Source organism: Equus quagga, chromosome 3 (genome assembly GCF_021613505.1).
Source record: "Equus quagga isolate Etosha38 chromosome 3, UCLA_HA_Equagga_1.0, whole genome shotgun sequence".
NCBI classification, from domain to species: Eukaryota; Metazoa; Chordata; class Mammalia; order Perissodactyla; family Equidae; genus Equus; species Equus quagga.
This window is the reverse complement of record NC_060269.1, coordinates 61,981,181-61,995,239: the sequence shown is the minus strand read 5'-3', so window position 1 is coordinate 61,995,239 and position 14,059 is coordinate 61,981,181. Positions and strand designations below refer to the sequence as shown.

Sequence of the window (14,059 nt, the reverse complement as noted above, 5' to 3'; positions counted from 1 at the left end):
TAGGACTGGTCCATCATGGGCATGGGTCCCCCTCATGGATGGTAGGAGAGACCACACATGTCGTGGATTATGTGCTGCCCCAGTTCTAGCTCTGCTGACACTCCCCTCTCTCCCACTCTAGTGGGCAGGTGGGCAGGAGTAATGCCAGGGTCAGGATAGCCTTCTGCCTGCTCTGATTCATTGAGGCAAAGTAAGTTACTCACAAATATTGATATCAGGAACAAAGTACTTATGACCCCCGACAACTGATTGGGGCACCTGGTGTTTGGTAATGTCATAGGAGAGGAGTCAGAAGACCAAGGTGCACCCTGCCAGCACCTGCACAGCTTGGGCTTGGGGCCAAATTGACCAGTGGACTTGGGGGCCCAGAGGGACCATCGGAAACCCGTCTTCATCTCCCACTTCCTCCTGCTCCTTCACCTCGCCTGTCAGCCCGCTCACCCCCAGAAGAGCGAATGGGCTTTCTCAGGAGCTGAGGGTGATGCTGAGGCCCTCCTTCTGGGGAAGACGATTGGTCCTCCCTGCATGGACACAGCCACCAAAATGCCACGGTCAAAAGAGTAAACCCGCTCATGGAATTGGCCAGGGGCCTGTGACAAGGAAGGTGACAGCCTGAGCACCCTGGTCCCCTAGCCCCCTCTCACTGTTCCTTCCCAGGTCCCCAAGGAGGCGCTTCCACTCAAGGCAGCAGCATGGACCCAGACAGAAGGCCCACAGGTCAAGAGAATCTCCGAGAGATTCCCAAGACTCAACTGTTCTTTTTCTAATTAATTAATTAATTCATTTCTTATATATTAAGTACTGAGGTGAGGCAGAGAAACAAGGCAGTCCACACTCTCAGGGAGCACACAGTCTAGTCTGTGGATTGCCAGAGGGGCGTGGAAGTGGCTTAGAGAGACAAAGCATAATTATAATGCAGTGTCACAAGCCCTCTAATAGGTGGGCCCATTGTGGGAGCACAGAAGAGGGAGCAACTTCTACCTATGGAACCATTTGGGGACATCTGGTCTGGGTCCTGAGGGATGGGTAGGAGTTTCTGTGATAGGGAAGAGAAGAAAGAACATTCCAAGGAGGTCATCTGCAAGGGAATGGAGTGTTCAGGAGATAGATGAAGTTCAACAGGACCCAAGAAAACAGTACTCAGAGAGGAAGGGAAAGGGAAGAGAAGAAAGCGGCAAGGGAGATGAGGCCGAGGAGGTGGCCTGGAGGCCAGCACAGGCGGGCTGGCAGGTTCTCCTGAGGGATCTGGGAGAGGCTTCCGCCCTGTGGTTGAAGGAGGACACCCTGTCACAGCACGTGTTCTCTCAGCTTCAGATGGAGACCCCGGAGGGAGGCGTCATGTTCCATTTAACCCTGTGGCTTGTGTGCAGCACGTAGAGGGGACATGCACAGTGAAAGGGGTGGAATGGAAGAGCAATGAGGACAGCTGTGACACTGACAGGACAGACAAGATCCAAAACAAACTAACAAACAGCCACCACCAGAACCCCATGCACAGCGTCTGGCAAGAACCCCCGAGAAAACAGGTCCTGGGAAGGGCCAAGGGCAGTGACTTGCAGGGGAGAAAGCTGAGGCCCCGGCTGTGGGGAAGGAGGGAAGGTAGAGAACAGACAGGCTTTTTCATTGTCCTACTTCCTCTTCTTTCACATCTGGTTTCTTTCGCCCGTGTTTGACTGCTCTCCCCCAGTTTTAGAGCGAGGGTTGAAGACAGCTATGGCCCTGTGCTGAGGGGCGATGTTGACCACAGGCCCAGTGGCTCCAGCGTGTGTCTGCCATCTCAACAAGACCTGGCCAGAACGTTCTAGTTTAATGGGAGGTGGAGGGGGCCAGCTTATAGCTCTATCATCTGTGGGCTTTCATCATTGTTTATTCTTGGGTTTTTTCCTCTCAAATAAAAGTGAAGTGTCTGCCATCTTGTGGCAGAGGCCTGGTACTGCCTGGGCCCCCAGTGTCATGCCTCCCTTCCCTCTGCTCCCCAAAAGGGATGCTGCCCCTCTGGGGTGGTCTGTGGGCAGGGGTTGACGAGAACTGGTGTGGAGAGGAGGAAGGGGGCCTGGGCAATAGTGCTCCCTGGCACCAGCCCTCCTGCCTCGTGTAGAGAAGCTTCTGGAAACAGCGGCTGTGACCTCCGGGGCCTCGGGAAGGCCATCCTTGTTCGTGGAGGATGGCCATCTGTGAAGGAGAGAAAGCAGGGCCAGCAGTGTGTGAGGAGGTCGCCCTCAGAGAGGGAAGAGCTGAATGAGGCCAGTGAGCAGGGACCTGGGCAGACCCGGGAGCCGGGTCCTGGCCTTGAGGGTGAGGGAGACAGGGGAGGGGGCGCAGGACAGCAGGCAAGCTCCCATTCAGTGTGGCCACAGCAGGGAAGCTTTTGAGGTCAAAGTATGAGGTCCCTGCAGAACATGGAAGTCTCGTGTGGGTGTGCATAGCGCCTCTGGGGTAAGCATCTGTCAGTGTCTGGTGCCTGGACTAGTGTGGGTGGATGAGCTCTCTGCGGGTGTCACTGGGCTTCAGACCTGGAGAGGGTGTGGATGTCACTTGTAAATCTGGAACCCTCAGGATCCATCCTTTTATTTGGTATTTGGACACAGGTACAAGAAACAGATTATTTCAAACAGTCCTAGAAGTTCTCTGGCTCTCTCAACTTGGGCAGGAATGTCAAGTCAACCTTGCATCTTTTTCTCCCTGCACAGCACACCCCCAGACCTCGTGTTTATCATCTATGTCAGAATATTCCACTGCCACAGCCGCCTAGTGTCCCAAACCTCCCTTCCGTGGGCACTTCTTTACAGGCAAATGCTAGAGACAAGTTAAGTCAGCATGTTGCTATTATACACTGTGGGCATTGATCCGCTTTCCAGTCATGATGAGGTCATTCCCAGCTCTAAGTCTAACCAGGATAGTTACCCCGCCCCAGATTCTCACTCTCACTGAGGTTTGGTTCCTGAAAACACTTCTGGCCCCAGATGCTCTGTTAGCCGGGGTTCCGTCATAGAAACAGAGCCTTAGTGGTTTCCAGGCAGGTGGGTTTTACAAAGGGAATTTGGTGCTTCCAGAATGAATAGAAAGACTGTTGGAGGGAGGGTTAGGGAAAAGCACCCCTGGATTGCAGGACCCCAGGAAGTTACAGAAATTGCTAGAAATCATTGGCAATGACGTTGCCTGAATGATTCTCAGGAGGAGCTGCAGCCTCTGGTCTGCCCTCTGCATGTACCTGGGCCCATCGTCACAGCGGCACCTTGTAGAGTGGCTTCTCCTGGACTGAGCCTGCCCGGTTTCACGTGCGCTCCCCTCATTGGTGGAATCTCAGCGGGAGCACTGCTGGCAACAGAACCTGGGAAACGGAGCTCCAAGCTCTCAGCCTGTGCAATACCAAGGCGAGCTGAGAAAGTCAGGGATCAAGACACACTCTCTGACACACACTTTTAAATATGGTTGATAATAATAGTACTTCCTTCAGATGGCTGTTGTGAGGCTAAAATTAACATTGTGAATTCTTTGCACGGAGTGTGGCATATGGTAAACCCTCGATAATTGCTCGTTTACAAAAAAATTGTCAAAACTGAAGTCAGAATGGCTCCTCGATCTCATTTCTAACCCCTGTAAAGAAACTGGCTGCTTCTGAGCTGCGGGGTCCAACTCGCCCGCCTTGGCGAGGATCCTGTCCCTTACCAGCCCGGGCCTGCTTGGCGTCAGATCCGCAATCTGCCTCATTCTGGCTCTGAGGGCTGGATGAAAATTCAGGAAAAAGGTGAAAGTTCTCAGGGAAAAACTGCGGCAGTGAATCAAGCTGAATCTTAATATTGGATTCTCCATGCCCTGCCGATTTGAGGACTTCATCTCAAATGCACCAGTGGACAGTCAGAGACTGATCAGTTCGCTTGTGGAAGCATCAGTCCGGGGCCCCCACTTTGCACCTCGGTACCAAATGGAACCAGTGAAACTGGGGTCACGTCTCTGTAGCCCTGTGCTCAAATGCTCCACGCAGCCTGTGACAAGAAAGAATTAGGGCACAGCTGAAATCCGAAAGGGAAAGGGAACGGGCTAAAATCCATGGGGAGCAATGTCTATTTCTTAATCTGTCTCCCGCCCCAAATAGCTCTGCTCTCCTCCCCCAACTGGTGTTTACGTGTCTGTTTCTTTCCCTGGTAGCAGATGCCACCAGACCTTAAACTAGGTCACAGAGGGTGGCGATGAGCCGACACAGGCCCTCAGGCCACCTCCTCCCCTGACCTCACTCCCCAGGCTCCTGGGCCTCGGGTGGCAGAGCCCAGGCCCCAAATGGCCCCCTGCTCTCCAGGAGGTCCTGATAGGGTCCCTGCTCCCTAGAACCACAAGGAGTGAGTGGGGGCTCCTCTGTCCAGCCTGTGAGTGGACAGGGGGTCTGCTCCTGAGCTGGCAGCAGAGGGGACAGCTCTGGGCGATGCTGCATCCCTGCCTGCCCCATCCTGCCCATTCGTCCCCTCCCACTGCAGCTCTGCTGGAGTGCTCTCAGGGACACCCATTCTTCCCAGGGCAGCCAGGGAGCCACATGTCCTGCTGTTTCCCCTGGGAGAGCACTGGGGCCAGTTTCACAGCCCACAGGGCCCAAACCAGGGCTCCTAACACGCACCAGGGGCAGAGGTGGTGTCAAGGGTAGAGCATAAATTGCAGGGTCGAAAACCTGATTTCAACCCCAGCCTCCTGAGCTAAATCGCAGGGAGGTGCAAGCTTGCCCAGAATCACCCAGCTGGGAAGTGGCAGAGCCCAGGCCCACAAGGACCTACTGCACGTCCCCAGCCACCCATGTCTGCTTCCCTCGCATCCCCACCTGCCTGTCCCTCCTCCTTCGGACCATCTCTGCCAGCATCGGGTCCTGACGGTGCCTTTGTCTCCACAGGTTCTTTCAGAGCACGGCTATGGCCTGATCACGACCGACATCCGGGAGGGACAAACTTTCTACTACGCCGAGGATTACCACCAGCAGTACCTGAGCAAGAACCCCGACGGGTACTGCGGCCTCGGGGGCACCGGAGTGTCCTGTCCACTGGGTATTAAAAAGTAATTTCTCCCCATGTGGTCGACCCTGGGGGTCACAGCAAAAATGCTTCCAACAAATCAGGCAGTTCTTTTGTGGTTCACATCAGTGGCTCTTTGAAGTGCCCCAAGCACAAAGGCATTCATAAAAATCTCGTTTATTGAGGTGTAATTTACAGGAAGTGCAATGGCAAGTTGATAACATGTAATTTATCTTCTAATAAGTTGTGGTGGGCGTAGAGCTATGAAATTGTTTGGATCCCTTGGGGTCTGAATGAGAATAACGAATACACTGTGCTCACCCTTCTTGTGCCTGGCTGCCTGCCCTGGAAGCTGGGAGACTGTCGGACAGGACAGGGCGTGTTGGAAAGCCTTCCTCTGTGCCCTGTCCTGCCTCACATGCCCTTCTGCCCTCCAGTGCCTTAAAATTTGCAAACATTTGTAGCCTCAATGAATCATTCCCTGAAATGCTTTGCTCTACGATCCTGTCCCTGGGGAGGGGGCTTTCTCTCCCTTTTCAGCCCTCCGTGTGGCCGAGAAAAGATGTGTTAGTTTGATGAATGCCAGCGCTTTGCTTACAGCTGTGAGAAATGCTTGTTCTAATAAAAGTCTACAGTCTAATAATGCAAACCGCCTGGTGTCTCATCTGTCTTTTCCTTGTTTAGGGAGCCTACTTCTTCTAAGTATTTCAAGATAAATCTTCGAGCGCTAAAAGAGCTTGGAAGAGAAAAGGCCTCAGAGTCATTTTCCCCCAAATGGGAAATATGATTGAAATTTTTGGAAAACGAGTACACCTCTGGCTCTCTGCACTTTAGTAGTAATAGCTCTTTTCCACATACCTGTTACAGCTGTCACATCAGGGACTCCTAGTTTGAGAGAAGAGACATGTGCAATCCCTGCCCTCAAGAGTCTTTACATTTGAGACAAGGGGTCGGGGGTGTAAGCAATAGACATGGAAACATGTGAATTACAAAGATAATTGCAGGTTCTGACAAATGATATGAAGATGATAAATAGGATAAGATAATCAGTTGTGTCTGGGGCTGTGGAATTGCGTTGAGGGCTGTTTGAGCCACGTCGGTCAGAGGAGGCCTCCGGGAGGTGGTGAAATGTAAGCTGAGAACTGAATGATCTGGATGATGCAAAGGAGACACATAAGCACAAGTTGGGGGCGGAGAGCAGAGCTGTTTGGGCCAGGAGATGGATTAAGAAATAGGCGTTGTTCCCCATGGATTTAGCCCATTTCTTTTCCCTCTTGGAGTTCCACTGTGCCCCAAGCATATCAGGAATACATAGGTGGGGTGGATATACCTAAGCATCATCAGCATCCCCACTTTGGTTGCTTGAAGGAAAAGCTTTCCAAATAGAAGGACCAGGAAGTGTAAATGGCCCAAGACAGGGAGGAATTTGAGAAACAGAAAGCCCAGTGGGGCTCGAATAGTGTGAATGAGGAAGTATTGGAGAGCGATATCTCAGAGGTAGGAAGCGCCAGATCATGTAGAATTGCCTAGGACATGTTAATGGGATTTTTTAAAATTTATTCTATTTAATTGGCAACCATTGGAAAATTTTAAACAATTTCTCCTTTTCTTTCTAGCCTGTGCAACTGGATGGATGGTGGTGTTATTTACTTGTGAGGGAGTGGATAAAGGGTGGAGATGAGTGAACGAATCCTTCAGTTTTAGCCAGAAAAAATTTGAGATGCTTCTCGAGCATCTTCACAGAAATGTGAAGTAGGCCAATTTGCTATGTGGATCTGGAGCTTGCGAGGGATCTGAGAAAGAGAAATTTAAAAATCGCGAGCATACAGATGACAGTTGAGGCCATGACACTAGTTGAGATTATTTGGAGAAGGAACGTAGAGGAGAAGGGGTGTGAGGATTGAAGGCTGGGATCTTCTGACATACAGAGGTCTGGTAAAGGAGGCAAAGGAACTTGAGAAGCGACACTTAGGTAGGCACATAAGGGAGATGTGTTCTCCCAGTGAAAACTAGGCACGAATATATACCCCAAGCTGCATGATGAGTCCGGGGAAAGCTTAGACCAACACTCCTATGTTCAGACCAGAACAAAAATAAAAATGACAAGGAAGCCAGGTCCCTTTAGGAAGGACTTGCAGCATTTCAAGAGGTATATACTTTGAATATTGTCCTAAGGCATCTCCAGACGGAAATGGGGGCCTTTTACCAAGGTGACTGTGCACTGGAGAAGTGGAAATAACCCAGCCTCCTCAGACTTATGGGCTCTAAACTGATTCATTGGAGACCTGAAATGCCACCATGGTCCTCTGGGCGGAGTGGGGATTTATAAAGCCTGGGGGCTACATGGAGTCTTGTTCCAAGTCTGTCTCACAGTGGGTCTAGTGGGTCTGAATAACAAGTGCGATGTTCTTTCCCCACTCCCAGGATGTTTCCATGGATGTTAACCATGTTTCTAGCTTCTGTACACTTGATGCTTTACAGCTCCCTGCATGCATATGTTAGACATGCCTTGTCTGCACAACCCCATAATATGCTTGAGTCACCTTGCCTTGGCTTCCTGCCTCCCTCATCACTCGGCTTCTCCCTGGGAGGAGTCCTCCTCCCAGAGGCACTTTCCCAAACACAAACTAACCAATCCAGAGTTCATACCCCCATTCACCCCCTGTATTGGGCTTTCACACTCCAGTCCACTATCCATCTGCCTGAATCACCCCAGGGCCACCAGGTACCAGACAATGAGGGGCTGCTCTTGTGCCCGAGCCCACTGAAATTATTCAAGCTAGCCAGTCCTTAGCCTGCTACCCTGTTTCTTCCCATGGAAACCACAATGAAGACTCTTGTCCACAGTTCCTCACTCTCCCTCTGCCTCTTGACTGATGCCGGTGCTTCCCTCTATGGCCTCCCTATGGCATGGCGGCCCCTTCCTCTGAAGACCTGTGAGGAACAAACTGTCTTTTTAATGGCAGTCATCTCATGGTCGGTTGGCCTTACCACATCTAAATAATAATAAAACCTGTTAAAACATAATGAGGATAGATCTACCTAATAATTAACAAAATCCCCATTTTAGTTCCCTGATCCATGGAGTAAAGACCCCCAGACTCCCCCTCCCAATATAGTAAATAAAAAATAATACTTTGTCTCTGGGGGAATTTAAAATAATAGCGGCACCAATGGTAAGCCTAAATGATTCAGAGATGGGGATTGGTACATGTCCCCATTTTATTCCCCTCTGTGGCAGATGATAAACTTAGGTAGGACTTAGAGAATGAATGTAGATTGTTATGCACTTAATGAGGTGGATACGCCAATTACTTCATGGGCTCCAGATATAGTATATTTACTGGAACAAGTTAATACAGCCCGTGGCACCTAATAGGTAGCTATTTGCCCAGCAAATATTTTATTTTCTATCCCTACAAGTAATGACAATCAGAAGCAGTTTGCCTTCACATAGTAGGGTCATCACCATATCTTTGCTGTCCTTTCTCAAGGCTGTGCCAATTCTACTCTGTGTCATGTATAGTCCAAAGAAACCTTGATCATCTTGATATTTTATAGAACGTCAGCTGTTCCGTTGCATTGATGATGCTAGAGAAATTGGACTTGGTGAGCAGAAAGGAACAAGCAGCCTAGACAGTGAGAGGTTTACCCCAAAAAGTTCAGGGACTACCACATTGGTTAAGTTTCTAAGCATCTGGTGATCTGGAGCATGAAAGACAAGTTACTGGATCTTGTACTACCCATCATGAAAAAAGAGACACAATATCTAGTGGACCTCTTTGGATTTGGGAAGCAACAGATGACCATGTTTGCGTGGGCTGATTTGAACTATGTACTATATGACCGATCAGTGTTTTTTTTGGTTTTGGTGAGGAAGATTGGCCCTGAGCTAACATCTGTTGCCAATCTTCCTCTTTGTGCTTGAGGAAGATAGTCCCCAAGCTAACATCTGTGCTAGTCTTCCTCTACTCTGTATATGGGGTGCTGTCACAGCATGATTTGATGAGCAGTGTATAGGTCCATGCCCCGGACCATACCTGCAAACCCCAGGTTGCCAAAGCAGAGCACGCGAACTTAATCACTACGCCACCTGGCTGGGCCCATGACCCACCAGTTTTGAGTTGGGCCCAGAGCAAGAAAAGACTGGCAGATCCAAGCTGTGATGCAAGCTGCCCTGCCACACAGCAATGTATTGAACATATCTGTGGCAAATGGAGATGTTGGATGGAAATTCTGGCAAACCCTAATAGAAGAGTCACAGTGCAGACCCGGGCACTTGAGGAATAAAGCTATGTCCTCTTCCCTTCTACATTTGAAACTTAACTCCTGGCTTGCTACAGCCCCCAGTAGAGAAGTAGCCCACTCAAACTGTCCATCCTGACCTGGGCACTGTCTGATCTTCTGAATCCTAAAATTGAATGTGCACAGCAGCTATTTGTTGTGAAATGGAAATGGAGTGTATGAGATTAGGCTCAGCAGATTTAGAAGGCATGAATAAACTGCAAGACAGGCGGCTTAGAGTCACATGATACTTTAATTTTTTCACCCCTTTTCCTTCAGTCTGCACTTTTGACCTCATGGGTAGTTTCCTGTAGCCAGGAAGGAGGAAACTGTGGGCTTGGTTTACAGACAGATCTTCACCGTAGGCTGGCTGTAGCCAGAAGGGGACAGTTGCTGCATTGTAGCACCAATTGCTTTGCCCTGAATGACAGTGGAGAGAAAATTCTCCCGTGAGCAGAAATTTGAGTGGTACATTTTGGTTATCTAACTGATATGGAAGGAGGTATGCATTTATGCTGATTCATGGGCTGACAGGGAATAGGAAAGAAGAAAATTGACAGATTGGTAACAGTGAAGTCCAGGGGAAAATGAAATGGAGAAATAATTTGGATTGGGCACACATGTGAAAGTACTTGTGTTCCACATAAATATATGCCAGAAGCCATCCATTTTGGAGTCAATAAGCGAGTGGTAAGATTCCCCACCCTGTGGATGTCAGTCTCTTTCCCCAAAGAACTGGGTGCTTGCTCAGTGGGCTCATGAACAAAGTGACCACATGGTAAGAATGGAAGCTATGTATGAACTCGGAAACATAGGCTCACCAAGACTGACATGGCTATCCCCAGCACTGAGTAGCCAAAGATGAATGCCCCAAATGGTCCTCTTCACCCATGGTAGGGTATGCGTGTAGAGGGGTGGAGGGAACCAGCCAGTCATCCAGGGCATGTTAATGATATTGCACCCTTTCTATCATGGAGATCATTAGGAGTTGTGCTCATGGGGTGGGCACATATTCCAGATGTGAATTTGCATCACTATTCATAGAGCTCCTTTAACCACCCCAGGTGTGGAATTACAGTATGCCTTATCCATTGTTATGGCATAACACTCCACAACAACACCTCTAATCAGAGAACACATTTTATAGTGAAGGAAGCGTTGAAATGGGCTTCTGGTCATAGAATTCACTGGTCTCGTCACATTCCCCATCACTCAGAAGCAGTTGGCTTAACAGAACTGTGGAATGGCCTACTTACTGAAGGCTTGGTTACTACATCAGCTGGGTGGCAATGCCATATAAAGATGAGATGCTGTTATACATGGTGTGGTATATGATCCATTATTTGGTACTGCCTTCCCTTGAACCAGAATGTACAGGTCCAGGAACCAAGATATGGAAGCGGGAGTGATCTATCTCATTGTAACACCAAATAACGCATTGGGGAAATTTTTGCTTCATATTGCCGAGACTTAAGACTCAATAGGCTGAAACTTCTAGTGCTCAAGGGATCAATGCTTCCATTAGGAAACAGATTCATGATTCCTTTTAAATTTGAAGTAGAAACTCTCCCTTGGACATTTTTGGCTCCTCGTGTTGATGAATAAATAGACAGATAAGGGAGTTACTCTATTGACTGAGATGAATGATCTTACCTCCCAAGGGGAAACAGTGGGACAAAGGATTATTTATGGACCCCAGGACCCAACAGGAATAAAGGTTTGGATCACCCAGCAGGCAAAGAACTGAGTTGCTCACAGAGAGAAAGGGGACAGGAAATGGATGGGAAAAGAAGTAAACCGTGTTATCAACTTAGGTCTCATGCTATGTTTTAGGTACACTAATTGTCATCTTTCCCCTCCATTTTACCCCACTACTTTATATAAAAATTGGTGGTGGTAGCTCACATTTTGCTAGGAATGTGTCCAAATTGACATATGACAGATTTGTTAATGGGACTTTATGTGTAACCTGTGCTGGGGACACAAATTTTTTACCCAGACAAAAGGTAAAGCTGAATGTGGATGTTGAAAGACAAAGAGGTAGTGTTATGCACTGCATGTTTCTGTCCCCCCAAAATTCATAAGCTGAAACCCCAACCCCCAATGGGATGGAATTGGGGGAGGGCGGTCTTTGGGAGGTAATTAGGTTTAGATGAAGCTCTGAGGGTGGAGCTCCCTTGATGGGATTAGTGTTCTTATAAAAGGGAAAGAGAAAGGAGCTCTCTCTCCACCATGTGAGTACACAGCAAGAAGGCAGCTGTCCACAAACCAGGAAGCAGGATCTCACCAGACACTGGATCTGTTGGCGCCTTGATCTTGGACTTCTCAGCCTCCAGAACTGTGAGAAACGAATGTTTGCTGTTTAAACCACCCAGTCTTTGGCACTTTTGTTATGCAGCTCAAACTAACTAAGAGAAGTAGCCTGTGCTGATATCTTTTTGTTCCTCCAGATCCAGACTCAACCTTTCTCCATCTTCCTCTGTGTCCTGGGAGTCCTGAATGGACTGTAGCAATAGGTTTCCTTGCTCTCTTGTTTTAATTTGCGTCTGGGCAACAGGAGGCACTAGTAAGAGATTGGGTGGGATCGGGGGGGGGGGGGGTGACGAGTAAAGGTCAAGGTATTTGTTCTCCCTGCAAGTCCCTGTGGGTTGGCTGTGTATGAGTGGTAACAGCGCTATGCCCTTGCTGATTATGGCCTACAACAGTGTCTTTTGGGGGTTTTCCTAAACCCTGTTCACTTTGTAAATATTCCCTATATGAACCTCTCCTTAATTATCTAGTCTAAGTGTGCCATCTGTTTCCTGGCAAGACCTTCACAGACAGAAATAGGGAAGTGAACTTTCTTCCGTAATTCATTCCAAAAATTATTATAAGAAGATGCTCTTGTGCTCGGTTCATGTTAATTAAGTAAAAATGTTTTTAAAATACTATACTTCAATACGTAAAACCACAGGGTTTTAGAACTGGAAGAAGTTTTATGGATGATTTAGATGACTGCCCTCATTTTATAGGTCAGGAAGCTGAGGACTCAAGAGGCAACTTTTGCACTGCTGGAACGTGCCACACTTACATATTAGAAAGAGATCTCTTCCCTATGGTTTTCAGATCACTGGTCCTGGTCCTGCCTTCTGGGGCCACCAGGGAAGTCTGACCCTCTTTCTTAGGAGATAGATACATGGGATATTTGAAGATAGAGTTCACTCTCCCTAAATCATCTTTTCTAAGCTAGATAGCTTTCTAGATTCCTCCTAAAACCCTGATTCACACCTGCTGACCACCCCTAGATGCCCCAGGTCCTGAAACAAAGGTCAGCTGTCTAAGATTGTGCTGCCCAACATGGTACCCACTAGCCACAAGTGGCTATTTAAATTAAATTAATTAAAATTAAATATAACTAAAAATCTAACTCCTCAGTTGCACTATCTACATTTCAAATACTCAATAGCTACAAATCGCTAGTGGCTACCATATTGGATAGTCCAGATTTAGAACATTTCCATTATCACAGGAAGTTCTATTGGACAGCACTAGTCTAAGAAGAGAGTTTGATGGGACTTGTATGTCCTTTGATCTTTATGATTTCCTTTTACTAATGCAGTCAAGTCATCTTGTTGGCCCATAGGATCAATAAAAGCTTAAGTATTTTTCATATGAACTACCTTCAAGTCAGGGCTCTCCATTCATATTCTTATACCCTTGCTCTATTATTATCATTTTAACCCTGGTTATAGGAATTGACATTCATTCTTTGTTGATTTTTGTTTTGTTTATTTAGGCCCTGCACTTCAGTTTGTTAAAATAATTTAATCCAGACTCTGATCTGAAATATTGTTTCCCTCTCACTTTTGTGTCATGCATATGCTTCATTAGCATGTCCTCAACGTCTTCCTGAGAGTCATTATGCAAAACAGTGAGCTGGGCAGTTCATTTAGAAAGACATGTCACTTGTTTAAGGTCTTGGAGCATCTTTGCTAATTGGCATGACTTGTCACTCTGTTGCCACTCCTGACCCTCCCTCCCCCCATCTCGAGTAGAAATTGCCATAGGCGTCATGCTTTTTCCTGTTGAGCCCAGATACACCTTCAGAATTCTTCCCCACAAAGGACTTTGGGCAGCCACTGGCAGCCAATCAGACTTGGTTTTCCAGGTGAAACCCCTTTTCTTCCAGGTAGACACAGAATTTTTAACTAATGCATTGGATAGAATGCCTCAACCAGTTGTAAGTTCACCTAAGAGAACAATCATACAAACGCATACCATTATTTTAGCCATACATGATGATCAGAGAATGGGGCAAATGCTTTGCTGAAATCTAGAAATACCATAGAAGCTGATGGAGAGATCAACTAGAGTCAGACAGACCTGAGTGAAAACACTGGACCCTCCTTTCATAGGTTGAATGACCTCAAAAAGTCACATGATCTCTCTGTGACTCAGTTTCTTGAAGTGTAAAATGGTGATGATAATACCTATGTTGCAGAATTGTTGGGAAGATTAAATATGTATTTATACACATGTAAAGGTCATTCTCTAGAAATTTATAAATTATTCAAACAACTAACAATGTTTGGAAAAGGTCACTAATCATTCTGGGACTCTGGTGGATTCACGAAAGTAAGCGAGATTAAATATCTTTTCAGATAATCTCCTTTTCATAAGGGGACTCAGCAACAGCATCCACCATGTAGGCAGCACATACATGTCTCAGGCTCTGTATCAAGTGTATATAAAATCTATAACATAGATTATATATAATATACATATTATGTTAAATACAACTG

The 14,059-nt window shown here is 47.4% G+C and overlaps 1 protein-coding gene across 2 annotated transcripts in view; it reads left to right on the top strand.

Annotated features, from left to right (window-relative positions):
- Nucleotides 1-5,639, top strand: part of MSRA (methionine sulfoxide reductase A) — a 385,457-nt gene extending 379,818 nt beyond the window's left edge. For both annotated transcript variants that reach the window (XM_046657450.1, XM_046657451.1), the window contains one exon: nucleotides 4,877-5,639. In XM_046657450.1, coding sequence (XP_046513406.1) covers nucleotides 4,877-5,034 — 158 coding nt within the window. In that variant the 3' untranslated portion in view covers nucleotides 5,035-5,639. The remainder of the gene's footprint in view (nucleotides 1-4,876) is intronic.
- The last annotated feature ends 8,420 nt before the right edge of the window (nucleotides 5,640-14,059 follow it).